This window comes from Myripristis murdjan, chromosome 4, assembly GCF_902150065.1.
Source record: "Myripristis murdjan chromosome 4, fMyrMur1.1, whole genome shotgun sequence".
Lineage (NCBI taxonomy): Eukaryota > Metazoa > Chordata > Actinopteri > Holocentriformes > Holocentridae > Myripristis > Myripristis murdjan.
The window spans coordinates 4,699,376-4,712,863 of record NC_043983.1 but is presented as its reverse complement, the minus strand read 5'-3'; the positions used below and the strand labels follow the sequence as shown (position 1 = coordinate 4,712,863).

General features: G+C 40.7%; 2 protein-coding genes across 2 annotated transcripts in view; one reads left to right on the top strand and one right to left on the bottom strand.

The window, feature by feature from the left end:
• The window catches only part of LOC115358028 (ras-related protein Rab-3A), a 28,617-nt gene extending 22,043 nt beyond the window's left edge, over positions 1 to 6,574 (bottom strand). Inside the window, exon 1 of the mRNA XM_030049803.1 lies at positions 6,495 to 6,574. The gene's annotated coding sequence lies outside the window, so the exon portion shown is untranslated. The remainder of the gene's footprint in view (positions 1 to 6,494) is intronic.
• A 1,488-nt stretch (positions 6,575 to 8,062) lies between these two features.
• On the top strand, positions 8,063 to 13,393 carry mpv17l2 (MPV17 mitochondrial inner membrane protein like 2). The gene is made up of 6 exons (XM_030050369.1): positions 8,063 to 8,271; positions 8,406 to 8,646; positions 10,465 to 10,626; positions 10,953 to 11,029; positions 11,808 to 11,936; positions 12,186 to 13,393. Exons 2-6 carry the CDS (start codon positions 8,457 to 8,459, stop codon positions 12,282 to 12,284), a joined length of 657 nt encoding a protein of 218 aa, XP_029906229.1. The 5' UTR covers positions 8,063 to 8,271; positions 8,406 to 8,456; the 3' UTR covers positions 12,285 to 13,393.
• The last annotated feature ends 95 nt before the right edge of the window (positions 13,394 to 13,488 follow it).

Here is a 13,488-nt window from a genome sequence, read left to right as displayed (position 1 = left end):
AGTCACACAGCCAAGTATATCTCTCCGAAATATTCCTTCCTGAATCATACTGTATGCTGCATCCTCAGATTTTCCTCCTTTGCTTGCTCTCATATTGCTTTTGTCTCTTATTTCTCTATTTTTTTTGACCTGCTTTCAACTATTTTTTTTTTATTTTTTTTTTTTATAGTGTTTGGCATCCTCAGAATTCAAGCCCATTCTTCTGGTGCTCTTGTAAAAACACACTGGGTGAGTTAAATAACAGCCAGCAGAGGAGATTAAAAATTAGCAGACACTGTAAAAAGTTTGGATCATCTCAAAAACATTCACAGGCGTTATGTATATATGACAGTGTGAGTAGGAGGTGATGTGAGATGACTCTGCTGTTCAGAAGTGATGCTCCTCTGCGTCTCAGAGATTATCTGTGGAGGAGGCTGCTGTTTTAAACTTTGCTCTCACACTAATTTGATAGAGGGGCTTACAGACTGAGGCCTCCACACTCCAGTGCATAATCTCAGAGTAATTAACAAATTCCCATTAAGCGCGCGTCCCTGCGCCTGCGGTGTGCTGCTGACGGTGAACAGCATTTTCACAGAGAAAGGCACATCAGTGCAACAACCTGCTTTGTTCTGACTAATGTTGTATAGAAATCCTATGGAGTGCATGTGATGGAACCGTTATGCAGTGCACATGCAACAACAACTGTATGAATTGCATGTAAAAAAAAAACAAAAAAAAAAAACACTGCAGAAACAAATGCCTCTTAATTTGTAAATATATGCAATCCATATTCTTGTCAGTACTTCACAGGTTTAACTCCATGAACTCTGATTTTCCTTTAAAATTCCCCCTTAAGTAACTTCAAAGTTAGAAAAAGCATTTTTTTTTTCCTATTATGTACCTGCTGATTGCAGCTTCATTGAAGCTCCATCACACTTACACTGAATGAAATATTCAAGCCCAAGATGCCATTAGTTAATGGTTGCAGCATTACATCATATAATAAATGTCTACATGTCTTGTGCATCATTTTATACGCATTTCCCTGGAATTCTACAGGAGATATTTGGGATTTTTGGAAATGTTGGAATCTTCACTAGAATTTGAAATAAAGTTTTGTGGGTTTGAACCAAATCTAGCCACACAGTAGTGACAAACCCGCCTGTGGACACAGCAGAATTGAATTATACATTCCATTTTAGTGCTTTATTGTTTTATTTGCACCATTTCTGCTGCTTTTATTGCTTATGTTTTGTTCTAAAGTATTTATATCGGTTATTGTCAAACATCTGAATCCTGTCATCTCTGCTGCTGCAACAACATAGTTTCTCCAAGAGGATCAAAAATGATTGTCACTGTCATCATCATCAATATACAGATATGCTGATTATGTGTATTGGTAAAATCCATCTAAGTCAAAAGAGCCATTCCATATAATCTCTGCCATTACCTACCAGAAAAAGCTTTATAAACTGCATCCTGCTGCATATCCATCAAGATGCACACACTGACTGGCTGCTGATTGATACAAACCTAGTTGGCAGTTGCTCAAAGGCACCTCAAACGTAGCTAATGCGAGAGAGGAGAGTGTTACCACTGGCTGGATCTTCTTGACAAGAGACTCAAACCTAGAACATTCACATCTCAAGCCAACCTCTGCAGCCCTGAGAGTAGTTGTTGCTTGAGCATCCTCAGCCAATCAGTGACATCAGCTGACTTTGCTTTAAAGCTGTCGCCCTGAGGAGATTGACGTCTTACAAGAGCTGAATTGATCCAGAGCTAAGTGCTACTGCAACCAGCCAGTCAGGTGCATTTAATCAGGATTGGCCGGCCGCCTGCTGGCTGACAGCTAATCCACAGCTGATCCCAGAGCCACGCGCACCTTACAGCTTCAAGACAGCTCCTTTAAAAGCCAGCCCGGAGAGCCAGAGGAGGCTCTGGCTGCATCTGGACGCAACACCAGCTATGTTTACATGCACCGCCATGACATGAATCTGACATGAATCCAATTACAGGAAGACAACACTCTGATGGGACATGACCACTGATTACTGAGAAAGGTCTTAGTTGAAGTAAGCAAGTTCTAATAGGGCTGTTCGATTATGGCAAACATCATAATAAAAAATCATAATTATTTTCATCAGTACTGAGATCACTGAGATCATAAACATGATTACTCAGTGACTTTGGAAACATCATGCATTTATTGGATTTTTAATGTCATTTTAACAGTGGATTTCCTTGAACTTTAAATGTAAACACGTCACAGTCTGCCTGACAGGGAGTTTGGGCTTTTAGGGAGGGAATGAGAGCGTCATTGTGAAAAAGCATACAGCACAATAATCATTTGATCTTGTTTTCATAATTGTTGGAAAACAAGCTCATGATTGAATCTAAAATCTGATCGATTGCCCAGCCCTGTGATGCCATTTAAAAAAATCCATACTGTTTAAAAACAGTAATTGGCAATTTACATTGTGTTTCTGGTGCCATATTTTGTTTTGGGGTTTTAATTTATTTTAGTTAAATGGCATGGAGAGAGCAGCTGTAGCATGTGATGCACAGTGAGCTCTCCCTCTTATGTGCTGGATTTCTCCTTGCATGTTTGTTTAACACAGCTTCAAATTGGATTCACTTTTGGCTAGTTAGCCACAGAATGGCAGGTTACGAAACCTATAGCACACATGAATCACAGCTCAGTGTCAGGTAGGTGAGCAGGTAAAACAACATAATGCGAGATGAAAAGGTCAGACACCTGCTTACGGTACTGTGTCCACTTGCTCATTCTTATCTAATAATGCAACGTTACAGTCATAGCCCTTAGTCAGGAATACAATAAGCAGATATATATTTAGCAAAAGGCAGAGCAAGAAGTATCTGGTCCTAGCACACACATCACTAATAACTGGATGCACCTTAAAGCCACTAAAAGACAGAGAACATATATATTAGACATACAGCATGCATATTACAAATAATCCACTCATCTTTGTAGAGTAAACAACACAATCAGACCAATACATCCTCTAAATTATTGAGGCACGTAATCAATAAGGCTCACTACAGGCCATAAAGGAACTAAATCCTAACCCCTGACTCCTAGTCCATTATCAGCCTATTTATAGAGCCTATGCCTGTCTTTTTTGACATGTTTTGATATTGTCATGCATTCTAACATATTTCATTGTCTACATCTTCTGGAAATCAGTGCAAGATAGACGGACAGATAGATAGATGGAGTATTCCATTTGTCTGACATTTGACATTATTTAAGGCCTTTATCTACACGTTGTTGTGATGTTTAGTGACACCTGCTGCAATTCAGCACAATCTAGAGACTGCTTGGTGACAGCCAGCTTCTAGTCAGCTGCACTTATGACAAAACTGGTTGAAAGCAAAAACTGACTGGAGATACCTGACGTGTCATTTGAGGACCATACCTGTGGTTTTGCATGTTGAGTCCAATATCTACAAAATGTCCAAACTTCACGTTCCTGCTAATCTTTTCCCAAAGTAAGCAGTGGTATTTTAGAGTTCCCTTTTATTGAGCCATTGGCTTCCATTCATTCCACTACAATATGAAAATGAGTGTCGTAAATGGGCCAGACTTTCACAATCAGCGGTATGGTCCTTTAAAGACCAGTATGAGGAAACCCACATATCTCTCCAACCTTTTAACTGCTACATGAATGACAAGCAGCCCCTGAACCTCCCTGAACCCGTGTGTCTGTTCTCTGCAGACGCCGTGACGACGGTGTAAAACAAATGCAAAAGCTGCAAAGATGTTTCCTCCACCAGCCTGAGCTGCACAGCAGCAGTGTGCCTCACTCCACTCCTCCCTGACCGCCTGAGACGGCATTTCTCCCTCTGTCGTCCAATCACGTGCCTTCTTTTCTAGGAAGCAGAGGGATGCAGATGAGAGGAGGGAGCTAAAAATAGAATCTCTTCCTTTTCTCTACAGGCTCGGAAGGGAGCGACAGCGGGGACCGGCTGGGATCTGGGAGCTGTTTTGGACGTGGAGGAGAGATGGCAGAGTGCTGCATTGCATCCAGACATGTTGGACACTGAAGACATCTTGTTCAAAACACCTACAGCATCAATATACTGCACTCAGTTGAGCAAATATTACATGTCTCTCTTCAATCTTCGAACCTCTGGTTGTATTTCTTTCCCCCTCTTTATTTCCATTTCACCCCTTTTTGTCCTTATAAGTGGAGAAAGAAACACAAAATGCAGTGGAAACAATCTAAACCTTTCACTTTCCACTGGTGACATCCCTCTGTCTAGTTTACAGCAACACATTACTGCTACTTTTCTACACAACATATGGTAATAGCAGCACTGATGAACTCAGCATATGTTGACTGATGGGAGTTTCTGCGGGCCATTTCCAATACCAATATTTTTATGTCGCAGCTGCCAATAGCCAATATTTTGTGTCATTGTCCAATACTGAACCATTTTTAAGCCCCCAGAAAGACAAGAAATCAGCGTTTCTTCCTCTCAGAGTAGAAAATCTTCTAAAACACCATTTAGACCATCACGTGAGACTTAAATTCTCCTCTGAAAGCTAGGCTAAGGAAATTGTCTCAGTGTCAGCAGACCGACCCATCACGCCTATAGAAAGAGTGGAATGAAATAAAAGCAAAAAAATAGCTGTGTCAGTTTTTCAGTGACCGACACTTAATCAAAGCACAATATGGACCCAAAATATCAAATTATTGGCTTAGTCCTGGCTGGTAGTAGCGCTTTTTGACCCAAAGCAACACAAATGTGTGTTTTCTCATCCAGAAGCACAGCGGAGTGGGAAACAGGAGAGCCTTCATGAAAACAGCAGCTCATTCCTCTCAGGTCTGAATGTCAATAGTGTCCTGTTAGCAGATGAAGATGCTCACGCAGAACTACACGTCTCTCAGGTAAAATAAAGCCAAAATTATCTGGATCATAAACTGAATCAGCCCGATGTTAAAACTGATGATAACCTTCAAATCAATAACTAGGCTACAGACAGGCCAAATGAGAGATTATTCATTACAGCTTATATGACATTACCAAAGCGCTGAAAATGTGAGGTGACTGTCACCTCATATGTTGTATATGTTCTACTTAAGAATGATTCTGACTATGTTTTGCAGTTTCCTCCGACACTCTCAGAAAATAAAGCACATAATTGCATCTTTAGAGGTGCAGCAGCATGTCACTGGGACAGCACCCTCTCAGGTGCAGCTTCTGTACCCTTGGCATTTGGTTCTTATTTGTACTCTTGTGGTTTGTACCTTAAAGAGACTGGTACTATTCCTATATTATAAATACAGTATTGACTGGAAAATTCCATTACCTATTTGTCATAGTCACAAATCATCAGAAATTATTTCATGTCACGGCTACTATCTACCTAAAATCTAAAATCTACCTTAAATTAACATTTTAACTGATTTATTTAACTGATTTATTTATTGGTATATATATTTGGCCTAACAAATGCTATCTCCTGATATTGTACCTTAACATTTACTGATACATATATACATCTTTTACTGCTTGGGAACATAAATACATACATGTAGCTAGTACCCTGTATGCTGTATGTACCATGTACATCCATGTATCTTTTGGCTCTGAAAAAAGGTTTAATAATTAGCCCCATGGAGGAACATTTGGGGAACCTACTCCTACGGTACCTCTATTTCTTACAGTGCATATGCTGTTAATATTTTTTCTGTGCCTGCACTGCATGCAGAATATAAAAGGAGCACTTGTCTTATGTTTAACCTCATGATTCATACTCTCTCTCTCTCTCTCTCTCTCTCTCTCTCACACACACACACACACACACACACACACACACACACACACAGAGGCAAAGAATTATCTTTAAGGGACTAACCAAGCTGTTTCACGACAAAAAAAACAAACAAACAAACAAAAAAAACACCCTGAACCTTCCATATAGTGACTCCGCATAAACCCAACATAATTATATTCCTATGATAATACAATAGGGACAATAGTCACCTTATCTTAGTGAATCAATATAAAATTCCTACAATATTCCCGATATGTGTGCAGGCCGGATCATGCTCATTCAGTCTGCTGTGTGAAGGTGGTTTGTGCTCACATCTGATCCTGTAATTTTTCCGACTCCAGACCCATTCACACATTCTCCTGATTCCAACCATGGCATGGTGGCACTAAGAGAACAGGCCCTGTTTTCAATCAGCTGGGTCAAACCTGCCAGGTATCAGTCTAACAATCCCAAAAAAGCAGCCGTCTTTATACTTAGATGTAATAATAATGATATGTTTTATCTGGGGACACATTTATCGCTTCCACAGTGACCACAGCTGTTTCTACAAACCAAGCATCTTATGTCAAATGAAGGTTGGGCCCTTCTTCTGATAAAATCTTCTAAATAAACACAGACACGATGGGGATTTGAACACAAGCCCATAAGCATGATGCAAATATGTTTTTCTGTGCATAGAAAAAATGATAGATAAAGGTTGTTATCCCACCTTTATAAATTTCTGTCCGTCTCCTATCGCGCCGCGTCCAGCACCGCAGAAACACCGTCAGTGTCAAGATAGAGAGTAATATATCACTTCCGATAGCGCTTTCAGAATAAAATGTCCAATTGAGGCGCGTTTTGCATTTTTTTTTTTTTTTTTTTTTTTTTTTGGCTTAGAAATGTCTTGCATTACATTAATTTTCTTTTCCCAGGAATGAGTCATAGAGAGAAATAAGCTATTTAACTTTCAGCAACATTATTCGCTACAACTAGGCTAAATAATAAAAAAGTACATGAATTAAATAAAAAAAAAAGCATAAATAGATTAAAAAAGAAAAAAAGAAAACAGGCTTAATAAAACACTTGGAAGCATGAAACTTAGGATGAATTATTCTAAACAAAATCATTTTCCAGTTATTTTTGGTTATGAGCAGTTGTCCTCTCACACAGATGTAACTTAGAGGAGTAATGGTAAAAAAAGATTACTTTCTCAGTGTGGAAGTTTACTTATTGCTGTGATTTAGCCTACATGGTGAAAAACAACATGATTATAGGATATTAATGTGTGGTAATGGATGGCAACAGCAGCAAAGTAACAATGCAGGGAGTAACGGGAAGCAGTAGCCTACATTGATGATAATAATAATGTTTAGGCTACTCACAGAGCAATCATTAAAGCATTTAACATGAGCAACAACTGGATGGATTGAAACGAATAAAGGTGAATTTATTGATTTATTTCCTTTCACATTGTTGAGAAACCGCACACATAGGCTACAGCAAGCAGACCTAATGTCACCCGGGCATTAATCAAACTGCTTTCATTGCGAAGGCAGAGTCCTCTCCCTTCCGATCTCTGTGCGGCTTCACTCTGGCACCATTGACGCAGCCAAAACCAGTGACGTCACTTGATTGACAGTTCACGACCGAGAAGGCGGGCTCTCGCAGGTTGCGCTGCTGATTGACAGCTCAACTGCCGAATCCAAAGCCGCGTCGTAAGAACCGCCCTGAAATATCCAAACTGGCATCCAATATTTATTAGCGCTACCGGAGCGCCTGAATTATTGATCAGAACAGAGTCAGTAAGTCATCGATAATTACAGCACGAGTTGACCACGTTAAAGGATATCACAGCAACACTATAGGTTCCTGGAAATATAGCCTATTATAGAAATGAAGTAGGTCATGTACTACTACTACTACTACTACTAGGTAACAACAACAACAACAACAACAACAACAATAATAATAATAATAACAATAACAATGTCACTATTATTAGTAGCCACTGCCAGTATAAGCGCATATATGAATGTTATAAAAAGATGTTATAGTGAGTTTTTATTCATGGTCAGTGTATGATTTAGCAGCTGAGCTTACTGACAATGCACTGATATGTGAGCATGCTGTACATGCAACACAGGTTATTTAAGGAGAAATAGTTTCAGGTATGCCTATGTATAAAATACAGTCATTTTGGAGGGCCGATACTTGCTTGGCGATCCACGCCAGTAGATGGCAGTCAAACATAATACTGCCTCCGTAAAGTTGCATCATACTGTCTTTTCTGCTCGTTGGCGTGTGATATGGTTTTCTCATGTCAGGTACCAAAGAGCTCATTGTCAAATTAAATGTTGAATTTTGCATTTTAAAACTTACTGCCAGTGCTCGTACCGTGCCACATGGAAACCAACTCGCTTTGCTGTTGCCTCCGGTTATGAATTCAGAGCAGCCAAACTGTCAAATGCCGGTTTAACTTGGCGTGGACGCCTATTAGCTAACAGGTAAGCAGCGCCAGTCAATGTCAGGGAGCTACTTGAGCTAGCTAGCTAGATTCATAAGCGAGACTTTGAACCCGCTATGATGGTGCTTATCGATAAGTCTGCTTGAGAAAACTGTGTTTTTTGCCGACCGACAGCACAAGTTTCCCCCAAGTAGATGCCAGCGGTCGGTCTGCGGTCCTGACACGATGCTTCCCCGGGCGGGTAAAGAGTTTCTGGTCCGCATATCGTTCTACTGGAAGCCGTTTTTCCAGGGCAGGTACCTGCTGGTCACCAACACCCTGAGCGGAGGAGGCATGCTGGCGCTGGGAGACTTCCTCCAGCAGACCCGAGAGAGGCGCAGGGAGCCGGGGAGAGCCCGGGACTGGAGGCGGACAGGTGAGGGACCGTGCACACTCAGCCCGCGGGGCAGTGAGGGCTCAGCGCGGAAGTTTACATGGGCGTCAGTTAGTGCCTGGCCTTACCCACTGGCTGGTCACAGTGCAATTAACACGACCTCTCACCACGTCAGATTCTATGCTCTGTTCATTCACAGCTGTTTCACAACAAATGCGAAAAATCACAATATTTCCATTTTCCTGCATTTCTATTAAATAACCAGTACTATGACTTTGTAGAAAACAGTGTAACTTTAAAGCTTACACATGTATATTGCACTGTACTCTTAAGGATGGGAATAGGAAGGAACCCGCCCTGTACTTGTACTTCATTTATAAAAAAAAAAAAAAAAAAAAAAGAGAAATACATTTTTAATAATGAAATGTAATAATAATAACAATAACAACAATATTACTATTGTAATGCAATTACTACTACTTTTCTATTATTATCATCAGTGTTATCAGTATTTATTATTTATTTATTATCAGTATTTATCAAGGGGAAAAAAGATCTTTGTATCAACATCTCTGCCATAGTAGTAAGTGTAAATAAAAAGCCCAACCAAGAAAACCAGAATAGATTTTTGAACAGTCCCACCTTTCCCGTCAGATACAACAGCCTCTCTCTCCCTAACTGATAAGCCATTGCTTTACGTTTTTGAATTACCTTATGTCTTCCTTCAGCTTCCTGTTCCAATAGGAAATACATCAGAGTGAGCAAACAGGAGGCCTCCTTCAGCCCAAGTTTGTTCTTGTGGTTCTTGTCAGAAAGAGTGTATACGTCATAAAAACAACAACAGACTGCTCAAGGTGATGACGGCCTGACTCCAAATCTTTTCCTTTATTTGGGTACCATGGGTCCAACACTGCTGCACCCCCACCTCAAGTGTCAGGAGTCTATTCGTGCCAGTGGAGGAGGACGTACACTTGACAAGTATAGATTATGACTGGCACTTAGGTCCCTTAGCCACTGAAGTAAATATTGGAGCTGCTGTTCACAAGCCACCAGTCTTCCAGAGAATCTGATGCTAATCTGATACATAAAGTCGGCCTGTGAAGGTATTGTGGGGTCAGTTATTTCTGGATAACACAATAGCCGGTTCATATCTAATCATATCACGCTGCAGTCAGTAGAATCTGGGTGTTGTGCCAAAATTGGTATCCGTCGAAAGCTCTGTTTCCTCTGGCAGTGTGTCCTCGTTTTGTCCCTTGGTTTAAGTTGTTGTTTAGTGGTTGGGGAATGTGCCTCACACATGACCAGCACACTGATGTACAAGCTGACAGCCTCCCTGCAGAATCAGTGCGTGCAAGCATGTGGTTTGAGATAATAAGGTCAAAAGAAGTGCGAGCCTCGATCACTGTTAAGGAGCCAAGCTGGTTGTATTCACCAGGTTATTATTACTCATCTACAAAGCACTAAATGGTTTTTGGCCCTGACACATCTGTGACTGACTTGCTTGTACGTTGTGAAGCATCCAGAGTCCTCAGGTCATCTGGGAGAGCTTTGCTCAGTGTTTCCCAGAATCCAAACCAGGTGAAGCAGCTTGTAGCTCCTCTGCATGTCTTCTTAGTTCTTTATTTTTCTTGATGTATTTCTATGCCTCTGTAAAGCACTTTGAATTGCTTTGTGTATGAATGGTGCTGCACACATAAGGCTGCCTTGCCTTGCCTGAGGTTACTTTCATTCTTAATAGTACCATCATTTTAAAATGGTTTGTTACATTTGAAAAGTCATTTATTTGGTGATAACAGCCAGCTTGCTGCTCATCATCCTGAACATAAAGTGCATGTTTTTCCTCTGTTTTCCTCCACCAAGGTCGCATGTTTGCGGTGGGCTGCTCCATGGGGCCGGTGCTGCACTACTGGTACAACTGGCTGGACAAAGTGTACGTGGGCAAAGCTCTGAAAACGGTGGGCAAGAAGGTTATGGTGGACCAGCTGGTGGCCTCGCCGACGCTCGGCATGTGGTATTTTCTAGGTGAGAAGGACTGCGAAGCTTTGGGTGTTATTATCAGCCTCTCTTTGTGCACACACACACACACATCCTTACACACTGTGCAGAGTCAAAGGTTGTACTCGAAGACGTGGGTGAGGTAAGAGAAGGGCCGGCATGCGTCAGGAGCAGAGGTGCATGCCGATCAAAGGTTGTCTGTGCTGAGGGTCATAAACACTGACTGACTGATTTGATGGGTGCTTTATGTGTGAATGTCATCTGGTTTGTTTTTTATAATAGTTTTCCACTCCAGGGGTTACACCAAGCGTGGCACTGACGCACATCTGACTGTGCTCTCCTGTTTATTGCAGGTATGGGTCTCATGGAGGGACACACTTTATCAGAAGGATGGGAGGAGTTCAAAGATAAATTCTGGGAATTTTATAAGGTAAGAAGCCATGTCTGGGTCAGGCTTCAGATCTGGAGCAGCACATCAGGTGTTGCATCACAAGTCTGTTTTCTCTGGTCTGAATCAGAGAGGACAGGTCGACGTGCATCTTTGTGTTGAGTTCATTTAGGTTCATACTGACCAATTACAAGCCGATTAGCATTTCGATTAGCATAGTTACAGGACTTGTAAGTAGCTTGTTTATCAGACAGAGATTTGGTAATTTGGTGGAGGGGAGTCAAAACAAATCTGATACCACTTCCTGTAACTTAAGATAAGTATGACAGACTTGCCTGTGTCTTCTTCTCTGGTATTCATACCACTTAAGAACACATGAAGAAACACCTGAACCTCATTTCATTTTGTTACGCTCGGCTTTCCAAGCATGAAGAACTGCATCCAAACCTAAAGACAGTTAAATGTTATGTCCTCTCTGTCCTCCAAGTCTTGTGCTTCTTGCCTCTTGCTGCTGATTGATCTTATCCAGAATCACTTTAAACTATAATAAATGGATATGTGTTATTGTCAGCTAGATTTTTAGTGGAGGCTCCATCTCCATATCCTGGTTGCCAGCCAAAACTATCTGCTAGAGTAAACAAAGCTTGGCAGCAGCAGCCAATATTTGCCAGTTTTTGGCCCATGCCATGCTAATTTGCCACCTTGCTTACAAACAGGATGTACAATGAAGCATTAAGCTCCCTCTTTTCCTAGATTTAATGATTGTTTGCCAAGGTAATCTGGATGGGTTTGTTTATGCTAATCTGTTTTGTTCCGATAGGCTGACTGGTGTGTTTGGCCCGCTGCTCAGATGATCAACTTCTATTTCCTGTCACCCAAATTCCGCGTCCTGTACGTCAACACCATCACCTTGGGGTGGGACACCTACCTCTCATACCTCAAACACAGAGTGAGTCAGACACAGAGGAGTTTGAAGGAAACGTCTCGTTCAACAACTCTGCATATTTTCTGCTTTTCTGTCCTGTATTAATGATTCACGATTGTACTTAAATGCTGTTTTCTCTTTACAGCAAATATTATATTGCTGCTGCAGTAACAAGTGTGGAGGAAAATGCAGAAAAATGACCCTAATTAACTTTGTTGATGTTACACTGATGATGCTGACTGATGCACTGAACATTATTCCCATCTCTGACAGGATGACAGAAACCCAGCTGACTTGGTTTCAGACTGCAGTACTGTGGACAAACACCAGGAGGCACTGCAGCCAAACAAGCCTGTGGAGGAGAAAGTTTAAACAGGCTTCAGGCTGAAAGTGAAGTCCACTTGTAAACTATAAACTGTATGGCGCTCAAGTTGTTTGCCAAAGGCCAAAGGCAATCACTCTCTTTGATGAATCTGCGAGTTTGACAATTCATGTAAAAGACATGAGCTGTAGAGTCGCTGAGCGGAGAGTATAAATCTGCTTTGTCTTCATATCTGAGTTTAACGTGCTGCTGTTGCAAAACACTTTACCTTCCTCACTGCAGCATTTTCTGTGTCATTGTCCTGTTTGTTTATTTATGTCTGAATGCTTTGTCCTATTGTGTGACTCCCATTAAATAAGTTCAGGGATTAAAAGCTGTTGTACTGCCTGATGTGCTGATATCTCTGATGCTGTTCCACAGCAGAATCATGGCAGGTGGATAACATTCACTGGTTGTGTTTCTTCAGATGCCTGTGAAACTTGAAACTTTGATTGAAGTTTTTAAACAATTTTTTGAGGCATTTTTGTTTTTTTGTGTGAACAAAGCTGAATGATTAATCATTCTTTGTATGAGACAGCTCTCACCTATAACTTTCCATAGGGAATGTCAGTTGCTGCATGTTATTTTTTTTTAAATGTAATATGTTTTAATTTTGCCTTAATATATGCTCCAGTACTGCATGATTGTATTCAGGTTGAATAATTCCTACATGGTCTTCAGTTTGTCCCTTTAAAGTTGCTATAAAAGGTGATTGCATGATCCTGATTTTCTCTCTACAATGGAACTATATCAGTTAATCAATTGTGATCATATTTGTTTTTTTTTTTTGTTTTTTTTTTTAGATGTTTTCTTTTACCATAAGAATCCTTAAAGCTGTATATACTTGTATATACTTTTGGAGAGGTGGGGGAATTCGTCCAAACACCAGCTGCTGACAGAGTCAGTGATTAAGTCAGTTGTTTTAAAGCAGTTATCCTGATTGAGTGAGGATGTGAATGTAGCCTGTTTTAAAACAGTACAATAGTGAGTACGAAATTTGACATCAAACATTCAGCTAAAGCCATTTTGCCAGCACCTTAGATTAATGGAATTAATGGATTTGTATAATGTGACAAAAATCCCACTGAAAGCCTGATGACATTAAAGTGGTGACCTGTCAGATCTTTGTTTGTTTATTTCATCACCATGTTTGATGCAATACGCTACACTTCCCAGAGATCACCTGTAAATCAAACAGTGTGGGCAGTGCTATGA

Coding starts and splice junctions, on each gene's coding strand:
- mpv17l2 (XM_030050369.1), top strand. CDS start 8,457: ATGCTTCCCCGGGCGGGTAAAGAGTTTCTGGTCCGCATATCGTTCTAC. Junction 8,647..10,464: donor CCGGGACTGGAGGCGGACAG/GTGAGGGACCGT, acceptor TCCTCCACCAAG/GTCGCATGTTTGCGGTGGGC. Junction 11,937..12,185: donor TCTCATACCTCAAACACAGA/GTGAGTCAGACA, acceptor CATCTCTGACAG/GATGACAGAAACCCAGCTGA.